This window comes from Varanus komodoensis, unplaced genomic scaffold, assembly GCF_004798865.1.
Source record: "Varanus komodoensis strain SLA01 unplaced genomic scaffold, ASM479886v1 scaffold46_3, whole genome shotgun sequence".
NCBI lineage: Eukaryota > Metazoa > Chordata > Lepidosauria > Squamata > Varanidae > Varanus > Varanus komodoensis.
In genome coordinates, this window is record NW_025336044.1 from 4,957,552 (window position 1) to 4,983,973 (window position 26,422).

Genomic DNA, 26,422 nt, shown 5'->3' on the forward strand with positions numbered 1-26,422 from the left:
GATTTCCCTGTTTCTGCACATCCCTCCCTCTTCTTTCTCTCCCTGCTTATTAGTCAGCTAATAACATGAGCTACTAGTCACAAACACGAGGGCAAGAAGCGCAGTCCACAGTCCTTAATTCATAAGAACTTTTCAAGTAGTTGAAGAGCAAAGTAAACTGTATTTATTTGTTTAATATTTCCATTCATATGCTGCCCAATGCTTAAAAGTCCCTAGGTGGCTTTTATCACAGCACGACAGCCTTATAAAGTGTGTTGATGTTGTTACAAACAGGGTAGAAGCTGCAACTCACCAAAGACAATTCGCTTTGCTCATCACAAAGGCAAAATCTGAACCAGGGATTTCCCAGCAGCCTTCGACTGCTGTAGACTAAAACGTATGAAGGGGGCGGGGACAGTATTTGTCTGATGTTTAAAAGATTATACTGGGATCAAAAGACCTTCAGGGAGGGCTGAGATGGCACCAGTGACACGGTGCTCTTCTTATTTGCCACCCCTCGTTCAGCAGGGGCTCCCAGAGGGACTTTGAGGGTGCTCTTGGGGTCTGGGCAGATTCACATGGAAAGAAAAGACTCTTCAGGTCACCTGGCCCCAAGCAGTTCAGGGGCTTGTAGGCCAGTATGAGCACTTTCTATCTACTTAAGCAGGTCCTCTCAAATTGTGTAAAATGGCAATTTTAAAGACAGTCTCCAAGGACTTGAAATAAAACACATGCTTTTATTTTTTTTAAACCCAGATATTAAAAAGGCTGCGAAAAGAAAGGGAAAATGGATGGCTGAGAATGATAATCAAAGGGGAGACTAAAGTGAAAGCATCATTTTAGATTCATTAAGATAATTTGAAAGACTGTGGTTTACCCAGGTCAGAAGACACTAAGAACATCACTGCTAGGAGAGAGCAAAACAAAAGTGTATTTTGGACTTCAGGAAATGGAATGGAAAAGCAATTTCCTTGTGTTATTCATGTGCTATGAAACAGAATAAAAATATGAGCAAGTATAGAATGGCACAGATCTTACATTAGGAAGCACAAAAACACTGCAGGAAACTAGTTTATTTGGTTATCTCCTGACTGTACATTCCAGCCTTAGACAGTTCATCTCTCTTACAGAGATTGAATGTAGCCCAGAATTCTCTTTCTCATTCCTTGATTGTGCAGCTGACACACTTTTTTATTTTTTAGGTGGATGAGCAAAGAGATGTTTTGAAAGCTTAAAGATCTTCTGCACATTTGGGTCGGTGCTCTTTTCCAAGAACACTGGGGACCCAGGACTGCAAGACTGGCTTTTCATAAATTGCAGATAAAGTCAAAGGGCAGAGTGGATAGGGGACATCCACATTTTCTGTAACTTCACTGCATGCCAGTGGACAATAATAGGTGCAGAGCTAGCCAGGAGTGTTTGTTGCACAGCTCTGGGTGGCTAGAAAATGTTATTTCCACCATGGTAGTTAACTTTGTGGAACAAATTAACATCTGACTCTTGAATAACTTCAGAGGAATGAAGTGGCTCTTAAAGATACAGTTTCGAGTTAAGCTACCCTGTGCATGGAGGGGTTACAAAATAAGAACTGCATTTCAAAGGATTGTCCTGAGTGTTTGGAAGCTGAAGGAAGGAGAGGCGGGGAAGGAGTCGCTCACAACACATTGTGCAACCGCTCGGCACACAGAAGGTCGCATGCAACTCCGGGCAGTGCTGGGAAAACTCCTGGGAAGCCTTTGTCGATAAATGTGGCCAAAACGGGGCTAGTCCCCCTGAAGAGAAGGCAGCTTCCACCTCCAGTTTCCAGATTCGCCCAGGTCCAGCATCTTGTCCTAAGCAGACCACCCACACCCTGCCCTGACTCAGAGCCACTGTTTGTGAACTCAGGAATGGGCAGCCCTACATGGAACTTCTTCCGCCTTTGGGTTTCTGGTCTGCAGTTTGTAACTTGTTTGAGTCATCAAAAAAATCCCCCCTGACTTTTCCAGAAAAAGGATCAATAATGTTCATTTGCAAGATGACAACCCAACTAGTAATTAGTATGTTCAGTCATATGAAACTTCAATAATCTTTTAACTGTTTAAAGATACTTAATAGAAGAACCAATTTGCAGTTTAGGAGTGGTTTCCCAACCACTGTGCTTTTATAGAAACAGAAGGTTCATATAATCAAGACCATGGAACAGTGATGCGAAAAAGAATTTCCCCTCTGTGATCTGATGTTTGGTCAACCTAAATAATTGCCTTTTAAAATAGATGCATACTTTCTTGTTGGTTTTGAAAAGAACTTGCCTGTATTTTAGGAAAGACTAAAGGCTGACGAGTGACTATAAAGTGTATTCTTACAGCCATTGCTAATCTGTGTGATTCATTTAAAAGCCTCATAAAGGAACAAGAAATAACATGAAACTGGTGACTGAACATTATTAAAAAGGAAAGTTTATACTTTAGCCTTTGGGAATAAACTTGGGTTTTCCTGGGGATGTATGATAACTTTATTAATTTAGATTCTAAGGAAGCTCATTCCAGTACACATCTTTTAGACTGAGCACAGACTCAGATGCAATCTATAGTTGAAATCCACATAGCTCTGAGTTTGCAAGTGGTGGATCTTTTTTAAATTTGAAAAACATGCTTGAAAAAATGTACTTTAATCAATGGGAGAAGAATGCAAACATTTCAAATATGTGCAAAACTGATTTTGAAAAATGTGCAAGAAAATATGAATGGATTTTCTTGCAAAATCAACAAATCAATCTTGCTTGCAGTCTGATACTGGCTTGAGACAGCATCAGCTTCAAGATGGGATTTGGAGAACCTCAGGAGCTTGAATTTTGTTTATTCACACATCCCTAACTTTCGCTTGGGATTCTAAATCACCCCACGTCATTCCATTTGCAGATGATTCTTAGCGGGTAGAATCCTGTGGGGAAATGACTTAGGTTCTTCATATTGGATTGATCTCCATTTGGGTTTGGGGCGGGGGGGGGGATCACTTTTTATTCTTGAGGGAGGCCTGAGAAAAATATGCAGCCCATTTTCTGGTTTATCCATGGCACATTCCAGTCAAAAGATGGAGAATGATTTTAAACACATTTTATGCCACTAGTAATCCCTTTTTCTAGGATGGCTAAAATAATGTGATGAATTATTATTATTATTATTATTATTATTATTATTATTATTTATGTGTCCATTATTTGGTATGTCTGTTAGTGTTTACATATATATTATATATGTCTCACCAATGTACACGAGGCATTACAGGTTATTATAAGCAAAAGAGGCCTAATGCTGCCTTAAGGTGTTTACACAGTAATTTTGGCAGTGAAGAGACAACAAGAGGTAATAAGGGAAAGACAAGAGGGACAAGAGATGAAAGCCCCAAGCAATAAGGGCACAATGGGGTGAAACATGAGTGGCGCCTCGTCTCTCTGGCCACAGGCGTGGCCCAACCAGTGCGCTCTCCGGCTTGGGAGAATCGCACCGGCATCAGAGCCAAGGGGAAGTGCTCACACTGCTTGGCTAATCCGGGGTGCATGAAAGGCAAGTTGTTACTCAGTTGGTTTCCACTTGCATTTCTACTACCAGGAGCCATGCTTGTGGGATCCCCTGCCTCCGATGCCAAAATAACTTGGTTGGCCTTCAGGACTCTGAACCTTGTCTTGAACTGGGAGCATTTGTCCCCCCACCTCAGGAGCAAAAGCTCATGGGCCAGTTGCCCCTGCTGCCTCTTTCACATTTTGCAAGCCGAGATGAGCAGCCGGGAAGTTCTCCTGGTCGGAGGAGGTCATCTTTTCAGCACAAAAGAAGAGGTCTGTGCTCCCCTCCACCTCAGGCCAGGAGAACCGTCCCAGAAGCCACCCCCTCCTCAGAGGGGAAGGAGAAGGAGCTGGTAGAGAGGTGGTGATGAGGAAGAGGGGTGACAACAGGTGGTCAGAGGAGGGAGGGCAAGAGGAGTGAGGAGAGGCGTGCCATCTCCAGGTTTTGAAGGTGCTAGCCCACAACCTCACCTCCTGCCACTACCAAGGCACCCTCAGCTTTCTGAGTTGGTTTCCTCATTCCCAGAGCTGCCACAGCTGCTGCTCATGCTCTGGGAGTACAGCGGGGGATGGCTGCGAGTGGGTCCAGCTCTCACTCATTATGGAACGTTCAGATGGATTTCTCTGATTCTGAGGAGGAGGAGGAGGAAGGGGTGGGGAGGCGAGGGCACTGAACCTTCAGGGTTGCCTCGTAAAGTTTCTTAGGCAGAGCACAGAACGAGAATTGGCCTGCTTTCAGGAGGGGCAGGTGGGTTTTCAGGGGGTGAAGAGGAACAGGTGCATGACCTTGACTCAATCAGGAGGTGATGGGAGAAATGAGCTGCCCAGTTAGACGGTCTCTACTGTGCCCACAGGATCTTTCCAGAAATGGGGGGACAGAGGGAAAGTTTGGACTCAACTCTTCCATGGGCAGGTGCTTCCCCTTGACTTTGGTGGAAAGCTGTTTGGAGTTCATAGTGTTCTGATATCAGTTAAGCTTCAGTAAAAGAACTGTGCTTCAAAAGATTGTTTTGAGTCTGAGAACCAGAAGGAAAGAGGGAAGGGACCGGCTCACGACAGCATCCATTTCTCCTTCACTTCACCACCACCACCACTGTCGAAGCCCAAGCGAGAGGCAGCTGAGCATGGAGACTGCAGTGGGGAAGGTGAGGAACACCACTGGGACGCCTGCCAGCATGCCGTGCTGTGGCACAGACCCTGGGCAGGGGCCCATCCGCACCTGCCCACCCTTGACACCGGTCAGGAAAAAGGGCAGGTGAGCAGAAACGGTGAAGTGGACGAGCTACAACCAATTCTTTGCAAAGCTGCATGGATGCTATGTATCGTTTTGTTGCAACTCTTATATTTTAGGGTTTTACTGCAATTTTATTATATATATTTGTGATTTTAACATCGTGAGTTTAATTTTGTTCATGTGGTATAGTATGTTTTATAAAGGATATGGTCTGTTGTGAGGAAGCACAGGAAATAAATTGAATGAATGAATGAATGAATGAATGAACATGATTTTAGAATGTCCTTTCCCATACCTGCCTCTCCGGTGTTCCTGGCTAACAGGTTTGAATTAAGGATGCCTGCTATATACCTATTTGGAAAAGCCAGCCCTTCATTACCCCTGCAAAGTTAGTAATTTTTAGCCCATATTTTTGCCCCAAGTTGTCTTGCTGCTGCCTAAAATACATACACACACACACACACACACACAGGGGAACAACTTCAATTGCCTCAAGTTACCCAAGCAGGAAGCCTCCCTACACCCACCCCAATATTCTCTTTACAAAATTATGTTTCTCAGGGCCCACATCTCTTTCCTAGTAAGCCCCCAGGCCAGGCACTCAAAGCCAGACCATGCACATGGTACAGCCAAAGATCATATGACACAGTCTTCTTAGAACTGTGCCATTCCAAATATGAGTTAAGGACTACTCAGCCATAGAAGCTGATGCATATCTATTCCAAGGAGAGGAAGTATGGTTTAGTGTTTAGAGTCTCTGAGGCTGGGACTTTGCAGATCTGCTCACTGGGTAACTGAGCCAGGCAATGGCTCTCAGTGTAACCTACTTCACAAGGCTCTTGTGAGGATAAAATGAAAAGGAAAATAATATAAGCTGTTGTGGAAAAGCAGGCAAAAAGACAAGATATACATATAATCAATGCAATATTTAATAACAGGACTTACTTCTCAATAAATGTAGACTTTCAGACTAACCTGTGTTATAAAGCAAAAAGAACACTTCCTACTAAGCATGTATGATAGAGAAAAAGCCTCTCCATGCATGTTCTACAGATTTTTGGGTGGCATTCACTTGATCGTTTTCAAGGTGATGTGTTTAGAATTTGCACAAATGCATTCACGTGCATTCCTGCAAATTGCATTTGTGCAAATTCATGCTAGTGCATTTGAACAAACTGTCAAAAATGCACAAGATACGCTCCCCATGACCTGGGCAAACCAGTCCGCTGCAGAACCCATGACATGGGCTCGCAGAGAAGTCCAGATTCATTTAAGTCTGTTGCAGGTTTTTCTGACATTCCTTGTCATTACACATCGAAAATAAACAAATCAGGGAGCAAGCTGGAGTAAAAACGCTCTCCCTACTTGTTCGTTTTTCTTGGGAAAGGTGTTTTTACTACCATTATGATCTCTGGCGTTACTCTGATGCGGCACAGTCCCATAAGTGGGGCACCATGTCATTCTCCCAAAACATACAGATCATACTCCTGCTGATGCTCTCATAGCCAGCACTCACCACCACACTTGACTCCTAAGCTTTGCACAAACATCCCCAATTCTTCATAAAAGATCTTCTGGAGCATAACTGAAGAACTGCAATAAGGTACTTATAATTTAATGCTAGGTTAGGGCACAGGATCAAAGCTTGAAAAATACATTAAGAGCAGAGATTTGGCTTGGAGGGGGTTGATCATCCAGGCTTCATTTCATTTCATTTGGGTTGCATCTTTTAAAAATGCATATCCTCACTCAGCAGCTGTGAAAATAAAACCCTATTTTGTAATGCCGCCTTTCTCTCTCAACAAACAGATATTAAATTGCTTCAAGCAGATCCCAACTTTAAATATAATGTGTGTACTAATAAGCCATTTTAAATCTTACTTTGTGGTTTGACAGTAAATGTCATGCCTTAAGGCAGGGTGCCAGATTAATAACCGCCTCACCTCCCCAACAGCAAATCTTTTTTTGCTTAATTCCTGGCACCACGTGCGAAAATTAACCTTCTGGTTTCTTTTAGAGGCAGCTGTTCATCCTGCCATGCTAGCTGAAGAAGTCGAAACACTTAGCCAGTTTGCACAAAATAACAGCCCATGAGCTGCTTAAACCATGGGTTGTTGGGACCAAGGAAATGAGGAAGTGCCCTGCCTCCTGTGCATGCCCATTCTTCTTTAAATTAATAACCCAAGGACCCTAATCCTGGACTGTTAAGAAATCCATACCTGGAAACTCTGGGCTGTCTAGGAGTTAAACAATCCAAAGTTAACCCATGGTTTATTTTTGAGTAAAACCCAGTCCCTCCCACCCATCCATGCTGGCTGGAACCCTGTTGGGCATTATAGTCCAATACTTCTAGAGTGCATCACACTGGGGAAGTCTGTGCTAGGAAGCCCCAAGATGAATATCTTCAGTAAAGAACTGCATCATGCAAACAGCAAGGGCATTTCTTGGTCAGGGTGGGCTTTGGCTAGACAAGTACTGGATGGCGTCTTTGTTTCTGCACTGTGTTAAGGCAGCAGAGGAAGGACTGAGCTCCCGCGGAGCTTCTTCAGGGCAGAAAAGACCCCATTACTGTGCAAGCTATCAAAGTTGGAAGTTGGTTCAGCGTTCCACATCCAGGACGGAGATGGGCCACTAAAGCAAAAGCCGGTTTTGATTTCAGACACAACTCCAGGAACAAAGCAGGCACCTACCATGTTCATCACAGTGAGGATGAATCTTTGGGCGGCCTCAGCCCCGTGGTACTGGACCATGTCCACATCTGCCACCACAAGGGTTTCCACAGTGTATTCATTTGTGAGCCGAATAGCGTTCCTCCGTTCCCTCCAGTCGTTGGTCTGCTTCGTCTTTTTTTGCCTCTTCTTTTCTAGAAAGCAAAGCGCACGTGCAAAGGCTCCTTCTAGCGACATGATCATTTTTGGTCTGATGCATTAGGTCAAGGATGTGGAACCTCCTTCAGCCTAAGGGCTGCATTCAATGATCTCCCCCTGAGGCCACCCAGAAGCCAAAACTGTCACCTTTTCAGCTCCAAGTCTGGCCTTTATGTCCATGCACTGAATGGCACATGATGGGACATGTTGGCCATTTTCTCAAGTCTAGTTAAACGGTTCTAGTTTTAATGAGCTTTACCTCACAAGGTTTGGCAGGAGGTACATAGAGACGGGATAAAGATTCAATAAATATTCTCAAGAGTGACCATAGAGTCGTTTCCCCCCTCCTGTTAATGGGAATGCAGCCTGGCACAGGACCCTGGGCAGGAGCCTCTGGATCCAAATGAAGTGCACCCTTTCTTGTAGGTATTGATGAATTGATTGATTTGTGCCCTGCCTTCCTACCAAGAAAAATGGCACTCAAACAAGCTTATGATCATAAGTAAAACTATATTAAAACCATCATAAAGCAGTGCATAAAAATACAGCTAAAAGACAGCAACAAGCTCCTGCGATTGCTCCCCACACTTCTGCACATGCACTCATCTGTTCCGTGTCAACAGTGCGTGCGTTTCTGCACACCCAGCCCATTCTCTGTCGTGTTGTCTAGCCGCCGTTCTGCTATATTGCTCTTCTGCCTGAGGCACAAGCTATCACCACCCTGTATAACTTTCTTCCCCCACCCCCTTTCTGTACTGAGGCAACAGATGCGAAAAGGAAACCCCCACCAATACCTTCTTCCAAGAAAGAAAAAAACCCCAAACCTGAAACAAAGAGAAATAGCACACGTGGTGGAAATACCCTGTTGAGATAAAGATCAGCCATACATGGACAGAAAAAAAGACAGTCTTAATTTAGAGATAATAATGGATAATAGCAATTTACACGATGGCGGCTAACATCCCATTTGGCTTGTCTGGGCAAACCCCCATCCATCTGTGCAGCCCATGTGTGTGTTTGAAAACAGGATATAGATTATGATTTAAGCTATATGTCCAGCCCACCCCATTCCCAACGGCTTAGGGAGGGAATCAGCAATTTTCTATAAAGTCAGAGGGAATCTATCCACACACGGCTTGCAAGACAGTTCCACCCAGATGCGTGAGCAACAGCTTCTCCCCCAGCTTCGTCCGCCCCAGCTTGCTCCAGGGCACGAGAGCAGGCAGCCAGAGACTGAGCTGGTGACTGAGACCACTTTAGCTGTCAGGCCTGGGCTGTGGGAGTCTGCTGGGATTCTCAAGCAGTGCCCAGCTTGCTTTGGCCCATCAAGTAAAGTCTGGGTTATCTTACAGCTGGTCTTTCTGCAGTGGCACAGCCAGGCAGGGGCAGGGGCATTGGAACCCCACCAGGTATCTCTCAGGTCAGGAACTCAAGCTACATCAGTGGTTTTCAACCTTTCCACAGCTGGGGACAGGCAAAAATGGGGAAACGGCCTCAGGGACCGCCAAGGCAGAAACAAAAAGCACCATACATGTAATACTGTATTCTGTGTACTTGTTTCCAAACACAATACGCCCACAAAAAATCTCCAAAACAACCAGAAACCGAGCAACAAAAAAAAACAACATACTGAAATCAGCGAGGCAGGGCTCCTGGCCAGCTCCCACCAAGATGTCTCTCCCCTCCCTGGCAGCACCGGCGTACCCCCTGCAAATGCAATTCCAAGCAAGGAAGAGGCGGTGGGACACAGCCAGCCCCTGCACTGGTCTGCAGCAAGCTGGGTGCAGCCCTCCCTCAGACTGCCCGGAAACCTCCTGCAGACCAGTGGTTGAAAGCCACTGAGCTAAACTGCAGCAGGGCTGGAAACCGTGGCCCAGGGGACACAGGAGGTCTCTGCCACATTGCCTAATGGGGAATTTGGAGAGGGAAGAGGCATCTCTGTTGGCTGTGGAGCATGAAAAGGGTCAACATTAGCTTGCTTGCAAGCCAGCTTTAACCCCTTCGGCACTCTGTGGCCACCAATTTAAGAGATCAATTGGCACACCTGGATCAGACGTAACTCCTAGCAAGGAAACCATTGCATTCCATAGGTTTCTACAGATCTCCTAGTGCTCCCTAATTTTCATAAAATCTCTTATTCAGGCTTGCTCTAACTTTCCATTTTGCAGGATCTTATGGTTCAGATGGGAAAGGTATGACTAATAAATTGCACTGGATTGCAACTCAGGCTGTCCTGATGGGAAACAGGAACCTCTAAGAAACAAGGAAGGACATGCCTCTACAAGCTACCAGAGCCGGCCCTACCATTAGGCAGGGTGAGACAGGTTGCTGAGGCTGGGGCTGAGAAGTGGTGGTGGTAAGGACGGAGCTAAGTGCTCTGTGGCCTACCTGTCAATATCTAAGCTAGTCTGCTGCCCCCGGGGCAGTGGGGGTGCTGGGATGCATTGAAGTTTCATGGAATCCGGCCCTCTGCTCTACCATGCATGGATTTGGATGCTCAGCCCTGAGCCAAGCTGAGAGGAAGCCTGCAAAAGGTTGCGCAGCCAGCAAACCAAGGCTGCTGTGTGTGACATGGGTGAGGGAAGCTGCTTACACAGTGTTTGCACAGGGCTCAACTCCTGGAACTTGGGGCTCGCCAGGAACTCCAACTCGCAGCTGCATTCAAGTGGACTGGAGTCCAGGCAGCTGAGCCCATCTGAAAGGCTCCCTCCCCTGTAATGGGTTCCTCACACATCCCTGTGTGGGATGCTCTCATGGAACCAGTGTGGATGGCAAGAACCAGTGTGCTCAGCTTTGGGGCACTTAATGAAAGAGCTTCCTGTCCCTTCCTTCAACTCCGGTCCTCTGCTATTGCATTAGGGGCTGAAAAGGTGGGTGGTGGGGACAGATGGGGGGCAGACCTGGACTGCAAGATCAAAAGCCTCCCCATTGCCACAGCATGCCCCCTCCCCCAGCCAAAAAAGGGAGAAAAAGGTCAGTGCCAGAGCTGGCATCATTATTTCCCCTCCAGTGGAAATCAATGCTAGGGTTTTTTTTTCAAAGGGTCCAGGACAAAAGGAAGGAGGGAAGGAGATATGCCCCCACCGCTTTCTGCTGTAGCCTCAGCCATGACTTCCTCCATTCCCCAGCTTCTCCAGGAATGCTCTGCCTGACAGGAGGGGAGCAGGATGTGGCCCCAAAGTCGCCCCCTAGTTAGAGCACCTGTCCAGAAGTCCCCTGGCCTTGTCCACTACCATGGGATGCTTAGCATTTCTTCCCAGCTCACAATTCTTTCCAAAGTAACATTAACAGACAGAGCTGTAATGCAAACTGGGGTCCTCGTTTTTGGCGAAGCAATTCCTCCTTTTCAGCAATGTGTAAGCCACCCCGAGGCTTCGGCAAGGAGCGGCATAGAAATGTTATAATAATAATAATAATAATAATAATAATAATAATAATAATAATAATAATAATACATGGCAGGGTCTAAAAAGAGTAAACGAGAAATGCCATTGCCCAAGGTGTGGTCTATACTAGCATGTTGATTTTCTTTTATTTATTTGCGTAAAATATTCCTAGATGTGTCCCACCAAGGATAGAATACGTGGCTGGTGGGCTGTCTTTCTGGATTATAACTTGTGCAGACATGAACAAGGAGGAAAGCTTTGCTCCTTGCAGATTCTTTACACTGAAAAGCAGATTTCCCTTCTTTTTAACCCTTCCTGCTTCCCAGAGCTCCCATAAAGGACTGACAGAAGTATCTAATGGTTTATACAAGTAATCTAAGTAAATTAGACTGAATTAGATTAGATTAGATTGCATTGCTGTAAACTGCCTAGAGAGCTTTGGCTAAGGGTGGTACAGACATGAAGAAATAACAGGATTTTGTAGGATTTTGTAAGAATCCAAATGTTATCCCCCAAGGAGACATAGACATGCCTTGATGCCTTAGGAAATGCATACAGACCCATTTCAGTTTCCAGTGACATGTTGCTAGTTTCGAGGGACATGGCGTGAGAAACGAGGGAACTAGAGAGCTAGGGCAGGCTCAACATTATGGGGCTTGCCAGAAATGACTCAAGAGGACATCACGTCTGGCAGCAGCATCCGTGTTGCAGATGCCCCGACAGCTTTGGGTTTCTGAACGGGTTTTCTCTCCTGCATGTCAATACATGAAAATCCAAGATGACTCAGCAGTGCCTGTTGTGCTTAATGGTACTTAAATTATTAGTGGGTGGGGAGGGTCCAATTTTCCAATTTTTACCAGTGTTAGAAGGCTGCCAGCCTTCTGAGAGCCAAATGCAAATTGGGCAGCCAAGCCTGGTCTTTCTCTTTCCTCTTGCAAGCATGTACAGATCTGATCTGGATCGGGGCCACTGTGCTCCAGAAGGGAATTTATATATTATTTATTTATTTACGAGGCTTCTATGCCACCCCATTTGCCGAAGCCTAGGTGCGGCTCACAATAATAAATAAATAAACACAATATAAAAACAATATAATTTGAGTCAACCTGGTCAAGAATTAGACTATCCCCCCCCACACACACACACACTTCTTCCCTCCCCGCAGTAGTTCTGCTTGGGACTATTGGACATGGTTTTATAAATCAAATAAATACATAAATATCACAGATGGGGCAAGGAGACATAAAAGGAAAAGAGTTCTTAATGGAGTCCCTCCAACTTTTTAAAGGGAGAGATGTATTTGAGAGGGAATGGGGCTGCATAAACCTCTGGAGCTCAGCTGCCCACCATGTGGCTAGTGCAAGGTACCACGTGGCCCTGCAGGGGTGTTTGCAGGAGCTGTGGGGGCAGCCAGCTCTCCCATCCCTGCTCCTGCAACTGAAGCACTGAACATAGGTGGCTCTGGCTAAACAGCACAGTAAAACAAAATGCAAAGCACTGCACAGTTGGAGAACGGCTTGGTCTGCCCAGCTGAGCACAGAAAGACGGAGAGGTCTAGGCAAGGAAAGAGTGTGCAGCTGGGTGGCTCTAATATGAGCTCTTGAGCCCAGCAGACCTAAGCAAGGAAGCTGCAGTTTATTCTGAAAGTAGCCAACTCTACCGGATCCTCAGTAAAGTGCTGGGTTACATCCCTCACACAGAGAAACCTCATGCTGCTCCCCTGTAATAAAAATAGAAATAGCTGAAGCTCTCTGGACTGTTTACAACAATAATCACAGAATCATGCATGCAAGTCCCCCATCCAGATTCTAAGCAGGCCTGATCCTGCTTAGCTTCCAAGAATAGACAGAGTCAGGCACTTCAGGCTATACAGAAGCTACAAACTACCTAGGGGCGCCTCAACCATTTATCGCCCAAACTGGTGTTACAAGATGAAGATACAGCTAGAGTTGCTTCTGCTGCTCTGTATTATTCTTGTGGTTATTAATATTACAGTGTGTTCTGTCCCCCTTCCTGCCTCTAGCAAGGAAGCCAAGGCAGCTTACGAGGGTCTCCTCCTTCCATTTTATCCTCACAAGAGCGACCCCAAGAGGTGGGTAAGGATGAGAGGCTGTGGCTGGCCCAAAGTCACTCAGTGAGCGTCACAGCTGAGGTGGGGATTAGAACCTGGATTTCCCAAGTCCCAGTGCGCCCCTAAGCATTATGCCAAACCAGCTCTCTGGGTTCTGGGCAAAATGGGACAATCTGAGCACAGACCCTTCCCTCCCTCAGCATCCAGCAAGATGACTTCCTGCCTCTGGGGCATTGGGAAGCATGCAAATGTTTTAAATAAATAAATAATAAATAAGGCCTCCAAGAGAAGGTGCACACAGCGGTGGTGTGTGTCCACGGATGCATTTCTCTGCTGCTCGCAGCTGTCTGCCAACACTCACAGTCCTAGCCTGACCTAGAACTAGAAAACATTTTGCAGCAGCCTTTCCGAGGGAAACACTGAGCTGCCAATGAAGCTGGCCGTCAAAACTTTTTGCGACAAGGTGGAAAAGGCTCACCAGCTGGCAACCACCAGAAGCAAGCTTAAAGTTGACTGGAGCAGTTGCATGCTGGGAGTTGGCAGCCATGACAGCCGGCACTTGGAATACTGTTCCATGCAGTGCCCATTTCTTCCTCACCAGATGATGCAAGAGTAAAGGGAGTTCTGTGGAATTTTTCACAACAGTCCTTCAAGCACTTGTCTTCTCCTTCCTGTTTCCTGCCAGTCTGTTCTCCATGCCTAAAAACTTCAATTGCTTTTCCTTTATTAAAAAAAAAAAAAAAAAAAGGAAAGATGGCCTTCCCTGCCTCATAACACAAAGTAACTTGAGTACGGTTGGAACTGGATACAGGAAAATAAAAATAAATCAGTGCCTTTCCTTTGGCATGGAAAGGAAAGGAAAGGAAAGGAAAGGAAAGGAAAGGAAAGGAAGAATACTTAAAGCTTTATCTTTGTTTCCTTGCCTGGGCTGGAGACTGAAGCTAACTGGAAGTTAGGGAGGCAGGGAGGGAGAGCATAACCCCAACACACAGGGTCCTGAGGACAGCCGCAGAGGTCTGAGAGCTTTGTTCAGTAAGCAGCTGGTTTGCATAGCGCACTTTCAGGGATCCGAGTTCAAATCGTCCAGAGCTAGCAGCGATCACTTTGTACCTGCTGTGCAAATCCCTGCTGTGCAAATCCCAGCTGTGCAAATCCCAGGGAACCCAGGCACAGGCAGACTAAGGCTGGAAGTGGAGATGGGATTCCGTCACGCCTTCTGCAAGTGGAGCTAACCACGGTGTTGGCCTGGACCTGCTTCCTAAACCACTTCTCTGGATCACCGCTGAGTTTCGCACAGCGCTCGTCTCCGACAGGCTGCAGGGCTCCTGACCGCCTCAGCTGCAGCTCTCCAGATCACGCATCTACTCGGCTTTTTCCCTCTCTCACCAGTAGCTCTTCATGCGAAGCCCAAGAGGCAAAGTGCAGCGTGACTGGCGAGCTGCTGGGGTACACGGTGCGGATGCTGTGGGTGGGGAAGTGGAATGTGCAGGGGAGGGAGGGAGAGATGCATCTGCAGCACGGATTTTGCAGCACCGGACAGAGCCGGGCACTCTCTCATTGATGAGCAACGATCCATCGCAACCTGAGTGAACCTGAGGTGCGAAAGAGGGGTGCTGCTTGCACAGTGCGCGGGGCTTGATTCCTGGAGAGCACCTCGGGCAAGCTAGGTGTGGCCCGGAAGTGTGCTGATGTGGCTGATGCCACAACACGGGCAATCTCTCATCCCCGCCCTTACTTTTGACGGCCCTCAGGGGGCCTCGGATGTTCTCACAAAGATGTGGGAAAGGGCATGGAGATGGACCCCCCCCCCCCCGGTAAGGCTAGATCAGCCTGCCAAAGGCCTTCTTGTTATACAGGCCTGGCGCACGGTCCTCGCAGACTGGGGAAGCCATTCTCACAGCAGAGCTAGGGAAGGGCATTCGGAAAACACCCGATCCTGGAGCAGGCAAAGAGCAGCACATCCCGCACTGGCACATCTCATTTCCGAGTCAAAAGACCCCACATGAAAACAAGCCACAGCCATTAAAGAAAGCACCAAGTGAGCATCACAGCCCACAAACGACAGTTGTGGCTTGCTGCACAGCTCAGAAGTTCTGTGTTAGCAGGAAGACAATGAAACACAAACAGGAGGACTAATCCAGAAGCTCACACAAGGGAGGCACGCGCGCGCGCGCACACACACACACACACACACACACACGGCAGTGAACTCCGAGGGCTCTTCAAAACTGCAAAGGAGAATTGGAAGATGCCAGGGGCTGGAACAGCATCCTTCCACATCAAGCACCTGCCTCCGACTGCTGTGCTTTCCTGTGTCAGGTATGTAGAACCTCTTTGGGGCCACTGGCTGAATTCCCTTCAGAGCAGCTCCTCGAAATGGGATTGCTGTGACAAGGGCCAGGGACCAGAAGACCCCAAGGACCAGCCCTGCCCCACCCCACCCCACCCCCAGGAACGAAGCCTAAAGAGAGGCATTTGAGCCAGTAAGGACAAAAGGAAAGTTGTCAATAGCCAAGGAGCGCAAGACGTCACGCCCCACTGCCTCCCGTTCTCCTGAAAAGCACACCTTGCCAAAACGCTGCTTCCTAGCATGGCACGCAAGAGGCAATCCCGAAAGGGTCCCAGCCGGGCTCCTGGGGATGGGCAGACTTCGCGGAGTGCCCCCAGTGCATCAGGCTCGGGGCAGCCCCAGAACAGAAGCAGGTGCCTCGGAGCACCCAGACAGCAGATCTGCTGAGCAGGGAGGGCCCCTTTGCCAGCAGCACCACAGCATCATGCTTCAGGAGCTCCGCAGGTGCAGCATCCCAGCACCGTGAGACGGAGAGCGGGGGAAAGCCGTGGGAAGGAATCGGCACGAGCGGTCGTTTGGCCAGGCTACTCTGCTTTGGCCCTGGACACTCCCTGGCTGATTGCACCAATGCCATGCGCAATAAATTAAATACCTGCATGCCGTCAGATTGCTGAAGAACACCTGGTAAGGAAGCTGAGATGCCCCGGCTGCCCACACACACAGCTCAGACATGTAACTGTGAAACTTGCCGGGGTCCATGGTGCGGATCAGGCCCGTGCTGAGGGGCTTCTGGTGAAAGGCCACCCTCCAGCAGGGGCCTGCTGACAAGAGCTTTCTGGAGTTGCTCCTTCTCACCACAGTTTCCACCTGTATGTTCACCTGCCTCTCACTCTGGACCAGAAAACAATGCTTGCTCTCTGAGGGTGCCTTGCACAAGACCACCGTGCAATTTCTGGGCACGAATATGATGTGAGCCAGGCCTCTCCAGATGGGGATGTCTCTCCCCATCCCATGTTCTCTCCGTATCAACTTTGGGAGGTCAGTTTGGCTGAGAGGTGGTGACGTGCCTGAAGCTCATCCATGATCTTCGTGCCAAAGTATAGTTGAGCCTGCGCTCTAACCACTACTCCATACTGGTTCTCTCATTCCCCTACAGGAGTCCTGTTGTTGGCAAATTAAATGTTCAGCCCCTACAGGACAGCCCTAAGAAGGCAAAATGTTGTTCAGCCCCAGATTATAATATGCAAAATGTCCCATAATTGAAACACCAGGTGGGATTTGGAAAGGAAGGAGTTGTTTAAAAGAGACCCACTCTTTTATTAGATGCAAAAAGGAACAACAGATGGACATTCAGCCTGTCTGACAGTTCCGCATCTTACAATTTTCTGAGTTCACAATTTACCCAGCAAAAGCCCATCATTAAAAACCATGCTTGTTAATATTTCAGCAGATACTTCCTAATATGGGATAATAGAAGTTTCATTACATTGCTTGCTATTTTTAGCATGCACAGGCTTTGGCCATAACAATAGAGTTTTCAAGCCAAGTTAGACCTACAGAAAAAAAATCATGGTGGAATGATGGTCATTAAAGATACAGGAAAGAAAATCTAAAGCTAGAATAACATGTGGTTAGAAAGCATAACTCACCAGGCCCCTGGTTAATACCTGAGTATGCATAATGTGGCCCTCAGGTAGAACAACTGCATCTTAACAGTACTTTGGGATTTTAAATCCTTGCTTGCTGGTTCCAAAAGGCCTGGCACTGTAGCAGAAACAGAGTGATAGGCCTATCTCATAAGCAGTCCCTGGGAAACTGGCATTCTTGCTTCAAGGCAGCAGATACAGCTGTGACCTCAATAGGAGAAATACAGATACAGATGAAGATTTTCCCACCTGCAGCTCTGGCCACAGCTGAGGATGCAACGAAGAAGATGGGGGTGCCTGGATGCAACATTCAGGATCTATAAAGGACAAGTGGAATAAAGAAGGATTCCCCCTATAACTTCATCTTAAGGAACTTCCAAGAAACTCATATGGAACAACCTGCAGGCCTTTGGAACCACCCAAGTCACAGGACTTTAGGGGGCATCCTCACATTCCGAGCTCCGTAATGCTAAACCGAGTGCCTCTAAAGCATAAACTCCGTAAGCATGACAGGGAAGCAAAATCCACCCCGATTCCTGTTAATGCTTGCAAATTGCTGGACAGGTGCTCATACTTGGTTTGTGCAACCTTCCCAGTTCAGTCTGTGCACATTTCAACGATAGTCTTGAGATACACACTTTCCTATCGGAGTACTGCTTGGTTTGTACAGTCTTCCCATGTGCACAAAGTGAGCAGCAATGGCAAACATGACCAGGGACTGGGTATGAGGCATGCTAGCAATCTCAAACATTGCTTGTTTGCCCTCCCCAGGAATATATTTGCAAAGAAGCCAGTTCCAAAGAGCAACCTATGGCAAATTTCCAAAGAGCAAGGCTCCCTGAGACAGACAACCAGTTGCTTATGTAGGAAAAATGGGTGTGTTGTATCCATCTTCAAAAAGGAGATTGCTTCATCGCAATAGATTCCTCTCTCTCTCTCTCTGCAGTATGACTAGGCACATTTCATTCTTAAATGAAGAATGCAGTTGAGTCAAGCCAAATTTTAGGCAGTTCGAGTACTTCATGAGCTTGGTATCAAAAGCATTAAGCAATCATTTTTCTGCAGAAGTTGATCTGCCTTGTTTTGTGTTCTTGAGCGGTCCTCTTCTCTCAAATCCTTTCTAGCTAAAATGGGAGTTTAAAGTATCACCTGAGACCTTTGGAAAACTAGTTAAGAAATTAACAACACACTTCCCAGGGAGAGAAAAATCACAATCACACACTTTAGAGAAGTGTGCTTCACTTTTTTGTCATTGGCTTCAGTGACAAAAACCTGAGAAACACAAAACATTTAACTTAATTTAGCAAATTTGCCCCATAAACTGCAAAAGGTTTATGACTGATCACTGTATTTCTGAAAAAATAAATCAAGTTATGTCCCCCACAACAGGAAAACTGGCAGGATAGAAGTGCTATACTAAAAAGTACTTCTTGGTAAATTAAAAAATTGCAATTGTTTGAGCATTTCTGATATCTGATGTCCACAAATAGGCAGTCAAGTTGCAGTTCTCTCTGCCCCGATATACACCCACAAAACATGCCTTAATGCTGTGAACTGCAGACTAGCAGGCCAAAAAGTTGTGTTGATTGTGCCTAGGAATTCCCTTTAAGAAAATATTCACATAATTCCATGCACCTGGAGGGCCTTCCTTTCTATTCCATCTCCTAATTTAAATGTAGCATCCTGATACTGAGGACTGCTTGAATCACACTTGCTGTGTAAATATTTTCAGATAACTGTCCTGATGAAATCCATGCAAAACTGCCCAAAGAAGTTTTACCAGTCTTACCAGAATGCTTTTGGCTTTCCTTGCAATTCTATTCCTTCAAAGGGAAGTCAAAATTCCAGAAGCATCTCCACACAAGCACCCATTTGACAGAACTTAAAGCACGTCTATTGTTTCAGCCACCATTCTGGATTGGCTAGCTTATGTCTGCATGAAATTTGGCCATTTTAAGCTTTTTTAAAACCCTGGGAGTAAGGGTCTCTTAGAGAATCCTGGCCAGCTTCTTTCTTCCCCTTTCACTGATGCGTGCCACTCTGATGAGACCTTTGATTCTCATAAGACCTCTCAAAAAGATCACTTGATCCAAGGAATAATCTCTGTTACATGTCACAGCCATTCTTTCCATGCTGCTTCTGCACATAAAAAACAACTAATCCAAAGGAGGCAGAAGTCTACTAGATCATCAGCAGACAAAGCAAGCTATCCTGCGCTCTTTGACAGCATGGAGGAGGCCGTGGGGGTCGAGGTGTACCTTGGATTCCCAGATCTGAGGCTGGCAACAGGCATGGAAAGAACCACATCGCTGCCTCTCCAAGGTTGGGAAACTGATCTTGGAGAAGGGCTCAAGGGGGAATTCCAGGGGTGGGAAGGTGAGGAGACTCAGGCCAGCAGGATGTGAGGTGTCCTGGCTGCATTCCAGTCTCTTCCCTCCCTGTCCAAAGCACAAGATCTCCAAACATGGCCATTTGGCTAAAATGCAGAGCAAGAGGTGGGCAGAGGTGCAGCTGTCCTCTGCCATTCCTCCTGCTCTGGATGCTTCCCAGCCTCTGCGTGCTGGAGCGTGCCTGGGCATGCCTGGGTGAAAAGCTTCCTACAATTCTCCGAGAAGCCACAGCCTCACACCTTTCCTGAAGCAAAGGGGGGAAACGCAATTCTGAGAGCGGGGCACAACTATCCTGAGGCAGGATGCATGGCAGGGACCAGGCAGGAAGTAGGCACTACGCGACAGGAAGACCTGAGCTGCTGAGGTGAGGCAGGGGGCAGGCTCTGGGGCAGGCACTGCAGCCACCAGGGGGACTCGTGGTGCTGAGGCCAGTTCTGGAGAGAAGAGCTCACTCTTCCTCGGGACTCCCAGCCAGCACTCATCAGAGCTCCAGAGGGCCTGGGACCGATCCTGCAGACACTGAGGTGGGCACTCTGGCTCTGGTAACCAGGCAGACCCCAGAGCAGCCCAGATCCAGAGACGTTTCATCTTATTTTCCTTTTAACCCCTTCAGTGGGTTGTCCTTTAGCAGTTCTACACTTAGACCCTGATGATGTTTACTCACAGTGTAGAAAAGCCTTCACCCAAAGTGTTGGCCTCCAACAATTTTGGTCTTCAACTCCCAGCATCCTGGACCACTTGGCCATACAAGCTAGGCTGTTGGAAGCTGAAGCCCAAAATATCTGGCAGGCACTATGTTTGGAAAATTTGATGGAGAATGTTTCTTCACCATCCTTGGATTTCCAGCATGATTTCTGGAGAAATAACATCCTTAAGTGCAGCTAGACTGAAATATTTGCATCCCTGTTTTTCTGCAGGTGCCAACAAAGGAGGAGCATAACCTCCCCCAGAAAGCTTGTTTTCACCCTGTCCTGCTAAAAATTAACACACACACACAAACTTTCTGCTAAGATCTGGTACCTGAGTCTTGCCTTTCCTTCCTGCCTCCCAGTCTTTCCTTCTGTGTCATGCCTTTCCATTGTCATAATCAAGGCCTCGCTTACCTCTGTAAGCCTCTCTGAAGAGGCGGAAGAGCATGACAAAAATACTGTAAGCAAGTACTCCGCCTATAGCACCATCATCCCCAGAGCCAGGCCCAGTCGCTGCCTCCACTGCTGCCCCAAGGAGGCGGCTGCCCCTCCGCCCAGTCTCCATGTACGCACCTGCCACCACTCTGCAGCGCTCAACTGGGAGCTCCCCGGACGTGGCAGGATGGGTTGATCGGGTGGACCGCTTGTGCTGGATGACATGCTCCTTCCCATCAAATGACTGTTCAGACATATTCACTGGCTGGATTTGCACCTGTTCCGATCCAATCTGGATATATCCAACCTGCCCATCACAAAAGAAAACATCCTTAGAATCATTCTGGATGCATCTGTCCCCAGAATTCCAGCCTTCCAGCAATCAGGAGGCCAGTGCCAGCCAAGCCACCAGTTAGACCCAAGGCATGATCTCACCCTGTTGGCTCTGTTCTCGCTGGACTAACCCAAACATAGGAGATGGTGCAGTGGCTTGTATGTTCAGCTGGGACTGGGAAGACCTGCGTGTGAGTCCCTGCTTTTGACCATGGGATGGACTTTGGGGCAGCCACTGCCTCTCAGTCTAGCCTACCTCACAGGGCTGTTGCAAGGATAAACTGGAGGGAGGGCGCACCATGCAAGCCAGCTCATGGTCCATGGAGGGCAAGACAGACTATAGATGCAGCAAACCAAAGAAACCTCCTCCTGGTGCCCTGCCCTATAGTGTTGTTAGCCTCAGCCATCTGGGGTTTGTTCGGGGATGATGAGAGTCGTCATCTAGAATAGGCAGAGGGCACACACTTGAGCAGTCATAGTGTCACCTCCAGTTTTCTGGGCAAGGCACAAGCAGAGGGCTCCTTTCCTAAGCCTACTCTCACGCCACCACAGGCATCACTCACTCCAGTTCCTCCTCCCCTTCCTCTTTGTGGGGACCACCTGCTTGCCTGGCATGACAGCTCCTGCACTCCCTCACAGCCACCGCCATTGCCAGGGCCAGAGCAAAAGGCAGGTTCGCAAGCAGGTAGCAGTGGGAGGAGGAGGAGGGGCAGCTCCAGGGCTTCTCATCAGTGGCCCCTGCCAATCCGTGAGCCTGCAACAGGTGCCCGACCGTGCCGCTTCTTGGTGCTGGCCCTGCTCGAACCTCTACGTCCCAAGGAGGAACTTTCGCAAAGTTTTCATGGACTTTCAGTGCATGCTTAAGCATGTTTCAAAGTTTCAGACAGGGTGCGTTCCCCTTTTCCTGCCTTTCTCTACAGAACGCTATGCAAACCCAGCAGAGGGGTAGAGACAGAGAGCAAAGCCAGAAATTTCAAGACAGGCTTTTCTTTAATAAAGCAAGTTCTATACCAGCCAGGCAGCCACCCAAATAAGTTCTCTGCACGTACATATGAACTCTGAGATGTGGAACAGCTGGCTGCATACCGTGATTTACAGTCTGTATTACATATGTGTTATAAATTACACAGGGCCTCACACATGCAACATGCCAGTCTTCGTTTTCACTTACACCCAAAGTGTGACCTAATGGAGCCATACAGAAGATGATACACTAATTGCTTGTTTCTCTTTAAGTAGCATTTTCAGGAGGAAACTGCTGAGAACGCTCTTCGTAAACCTACGTGGCCCCTCTGCCCTCTCACTTTGCATGGCTTGGTGCCCTGGTAGCACGGATCTGATTTAGGCCCCAGCTCCCTGCTGGAAGTTGCCAAAGACCAAACCTGCCACGGCCCAGCAAATGCCCTCACTGGCCTGCCTTGCATGTTCTAAAGCACCGCACACACTGCCTTTTCCCATGGACCTTATGACGACACTGGAAGGTAGGCCGGCATGATCAGGCTTTTGCTGCGGGGAGCCAAGACTGAGCAGGAGCAGCCTGACTCGGGCAGCCTCCCGATGCTGCACACAGCGTCTTCTGCAAGCGGAGCGACAGGCGCACCCTGAAGTCTGTCGAACAAAACTGGGCTGGGGGAGGCGCATCCTATGCAGCCGCTGCTGCCACCCATCCGGTGAGCAGTGCTGTGAGCTCACCAAGGCAGGGCAGCAGAGGATGAGCGAGCGCCTGGCAAGGACAGGGGAGTAAGGAGGAGAATCCACTCCACAAGGCACTGGAGAGAACTTCCTGAGCATCTCTAGATGCTTTGGACTCCAGCTCCCATCAGCCCCAGCCCTCAGAGTCAACGGCCAGGAATCCTCCGAGCTGTTGTCTAAAACATCTGGATGACATCAAGGCAGGGGAAGCCTCTTGGACTGAGGAGCTGAAGCAAAAGTCTCTCTAGGTGGACGGAGTGGCTGATTGGTTTCTACTGATCAGCTGATTAGAAGCATTCCCCAACCCCCTTTCTGGGTAAGGAGCCAATCGGGTTGGAATGCTTGATTACATACAGAAAGGCCCAGGTTCAAATCCCTACTCAACCATGAAACTTACTGAGCACCATTGTGCAACCAGTATTCTCTCCTCTCTCTCTGTCTAGCCCACCTCACAGGGTCCTTGTGAGGTTAAAATGTATGGAAGAGCCACATACACAGAAACACAGAAATAAAGCAAGTTGGAAGGGGTCTACCTGGTCATCTAGTCTGACCCCCGGCTCCAGCCAGCTCTGGTCATGAAACCCCCAGCATGTGGTTGTCCAAACCTTCCTTGAACACCCTCCCTGATGGGGCCTCCATCACCTCCATTGGAAGCCCATTCCATTTCCTAGGGGTCCTATCTCCAACCTGAAGCCTGGTTCCTTGAGCTTTGCCCCATTGGAATGCATCCTGCCCTCCACTGCAGGGAAGAACTGGCCATGGCCCCCCTCCACATGACCTCCCCTCATGTACCTATAAGTCGCTAAAAGATCCCCTCAGAGTCTTCTCTTCTCCAGGCTGAAAAGACCGAGTTCCCTCAATCTCTGCTCATATGCCATCCCCCACAACCCGGCCACCTTTCTTGTGACCCTGCACTGAACCGATTCTAACCTAGCTATGTCTCCCCTATAATGTGGAGCCCAGAAGTGAACACAGGACTCCAGTTGTGGGTACACCAGAGTCATGTAGAGCAGTATAAACACCTCCCCAGACCTGGAAGCCAGTCTGAGCTACTGGAATAAATAAGCAAGGCAGACATGGAATTAATAATCATATGAAAAAAGCAAATGACCTCCAGAGTGCCTGGATTGTTGGGACATTTTAGAAATCCCGGACCCTACCATCGATACGGAGATGGTCCGTGCCATTTCTCCATGGAGCAGAAATACTTTGGCAAGGCCAAAGTAAAACAAAGCCCCACCTCTTCTCTCACGTGCAGACTTTTCTGTTTTTGCAGCTTCTGAGGTGGAGCGTGACCCACTGCTCCTTTTGCGTTAGGAAACAGGCTTCACTTCTTTAGCGGGAGGGTCATCATTCTAGTAACAAGGATGCTGCTGAAACAGCATCGGCCACTGTTTGTGGGGTCAAATATATGTCAGGACAGGAGGGGAGCGAGTTTCGAGTTTTGTCCTCCTCTCATTTGAGCTGGCACCAAATTGAAAAGGAGCCCCGGGGGAATGCCTGTGGCTTTGCATCTGCGAGGAGACTGTAGATTCCTCACAATCGGCAACACGGGAAGGTGTTATGGGGAATGGTACAGAGTCCTGGAATGAGGTATTTTAAGAAGAGTCCAGTCCTGTAGCCTGTGGGACAGACCTGAACAAGCCACCCAAATACAGCGGTACCTTGGCTCACAAACACCTCCGTTCATGACCAAATCGGGTCGCAAACAGAAATTTCAGAAAAATTTTGCCTCAGATCACGAGCTCTGTGATGGGTGACAACCATGACGGCAGCCATGTTGCCGCACGAACATGATCCCAATCACAGCCGTCTTCCCTGCACGAGCATGACTGCGATCACAGCCATCTTCCCATCCCCCTAACATAATCGCTATCGCACGATTATCGTTTGGACTTTCCCTCCAAACAATAACCTCCCGACCTCCTAGGTTAGTTCTCTACTGTAATGTACTTCGTTACTTTGTTTCAAAATTTTGTGATTAAAAAAAAAAATTTACAGAACGGATTAACCTTATTTACATTGAACCTTACGGGGAAATTTGACTTGGCTTGCAACCAATTCAGATCACGACCAGAGTCGTGGAACAGATTAAGTTCGTGAGCCAAGGTACCACTGTATAGCCTGCTGCGGTCTCAGGATGTCTCCGGTTTCTGCTTCTCAGCTGGGAATGCAAAATCAAGAGAGAAACAAACCATAGACCAGGGCTGCTGTGCGGGATGAGAAGCCTCTGTGTGCTCCTTTGCCAGGAATTAGAGTTCATCGAACTGTTCCAAGCTGCACTGCAGTTCATTGGGTGGGTGTGTTTCTCAAAACTGTCAGTGGATGGTACTACTGCATCGCTTAACTCTTCTGCAAAAGGCTGTCCGGAAGGACACACACCCATATTCCATTGCCCGGGCCTGTTCAACACTGCCCTAAGATCTTCCTGGTGGCAAACCATGATCCATGCTGTACCTCCTCCTATCATAGGTGGAGGGCCTACACAAGTGAACACTTCCTCCAGACAAGAACATGTGTTGCAATTTGACTGCTGGCATATCAGGGTGAATGCCAGACTAGAAACATTGCTCCACACCCCGCTCTGGTGATACCTTCATGTGGGAGAAATCCACAATGGATTTCTAGGAATCTGGCCTGCAGGGCAGCTTTTCCCACATGGCATGGACTTGTCAACTGTTGTTTTTTTTAACTTTTCAAAATTTAAACAAATTAATCACAGATATACTAAAAAGCACCAACAAAATTGTGCATTACCTTCCACAGACTAAAGCTTTTAGAACTCTGAATTCGTGTCAGTGTATTTGCGCAAGATCTAGTTCTGTCAATGAGCAAACCACACAAGGAAAGGCACCTGAAAAACCACAAAATCCAAGTTCATATATCTCTACCCATATATTTACCAAAAAAGCCTCAGTTTTTCTGATTTGTGTGTGGTCCATTGTGTGGTCCAAAACTTTGTTCGGAATGCTCCCCGGTAGCATGGCCAGGTCTGGGCCAGCAAGCCTGGAGCAAAAGTTTTCCCTCGAGTCCTAGGTATCCATTGGTGCAGCGGAAGATTTTTTTCTCCACTTAGTTGTCCTGAAGGAGATAATTTTCAAGGGGACAGCAGCTGCTGTGAGATGGGTTCAACCACGTGTGCATGTACAGTGGTACCTCAGCTCACAAACTTAATCCGTTCCACGACTCTGGTCACGACCCAAATTGGTCGTGAGCCAAGTCAAATTTCCCCATACAAACACCAAACACTTCATTGCATTACTTTTTCTCCATCAGTTGGTGGCTGCTTTCTCCTTCTAAATATTGCATCATTTCTTAGTCACAAGGTGGGGAGGGGAGAGGGGAGACTACACAGTGAACTGGATGACATCACAGTGCTACACAGTCAGTTAGTAGCCAATTGCATCTCTGCATACTGAGCCATTGAAGCAAAATAGGTCCATTTAAAATAAGGGTAGTAGTAGAATAGATGATTACTTCTAAAATAATCCCACACCTCCCCCCACAAAAAACCACTGGCAAAGGAGAGTTTCAGTGCTGCAAACGTGCATTCACACGGAACAACGGGTGCTGGCTTCAACCAGCAAAGATCTGCGTGGCTTGAGACCCCAACACCTGTGGAAAGCCCCCCCCCCCGGACCACCACACACCCTGATGCTACAGTCGACATTTGAGGCCTTCCTCTGGCTCCCACCTCCCAGGGAGGCTCCGCTGGTGGCAATGCGAAGGATGTCTTTTTTGTGGTAGCCCTCAAATTACGGAATTAGCTCCTCGCCCAATCCCCTTGGCACCACCCTTGCTACCGTTCCGGCGCCAAGTTGCGACTTTGCCAAGCATTTAGCAGCTCCAACTAGCACACGAGGCGTGTG

The 26,422-nt window shown here is 47.8% G+C and overlaps 1 protein-coding gene across 1 annotated transcript in view; it reads right to left on the reverse strand.

Moving 5' to 3' along the window:
- ADAMTS17 (ADAM metallopeptidase with thrombospondin type 1 motif 17) overlaps positions 1 to 26,422 on the reverse strand; it is a 187,330-nt gene that overhangs the window by 154,724 nt on the left and 6,184 nt on the right. Inside the window, exons 2-3 of the mRNA XM_044444944.1 lie at positions 20,667 to 20,835; positions 7,445 to 7,617 (exon numbers count right to left, since the gene is read on the reverse strand). Of these exons, the coding sequence (XP_044300879.1) occupies positions 7,445 to 7,617; positions 20,667 to 20,835 (342 nt within the window). The remainder of the gene's footprint in view (positions 1 to 7,444; positions 7,618 to 20,666; positions 20,836 to 26,422) is intronic.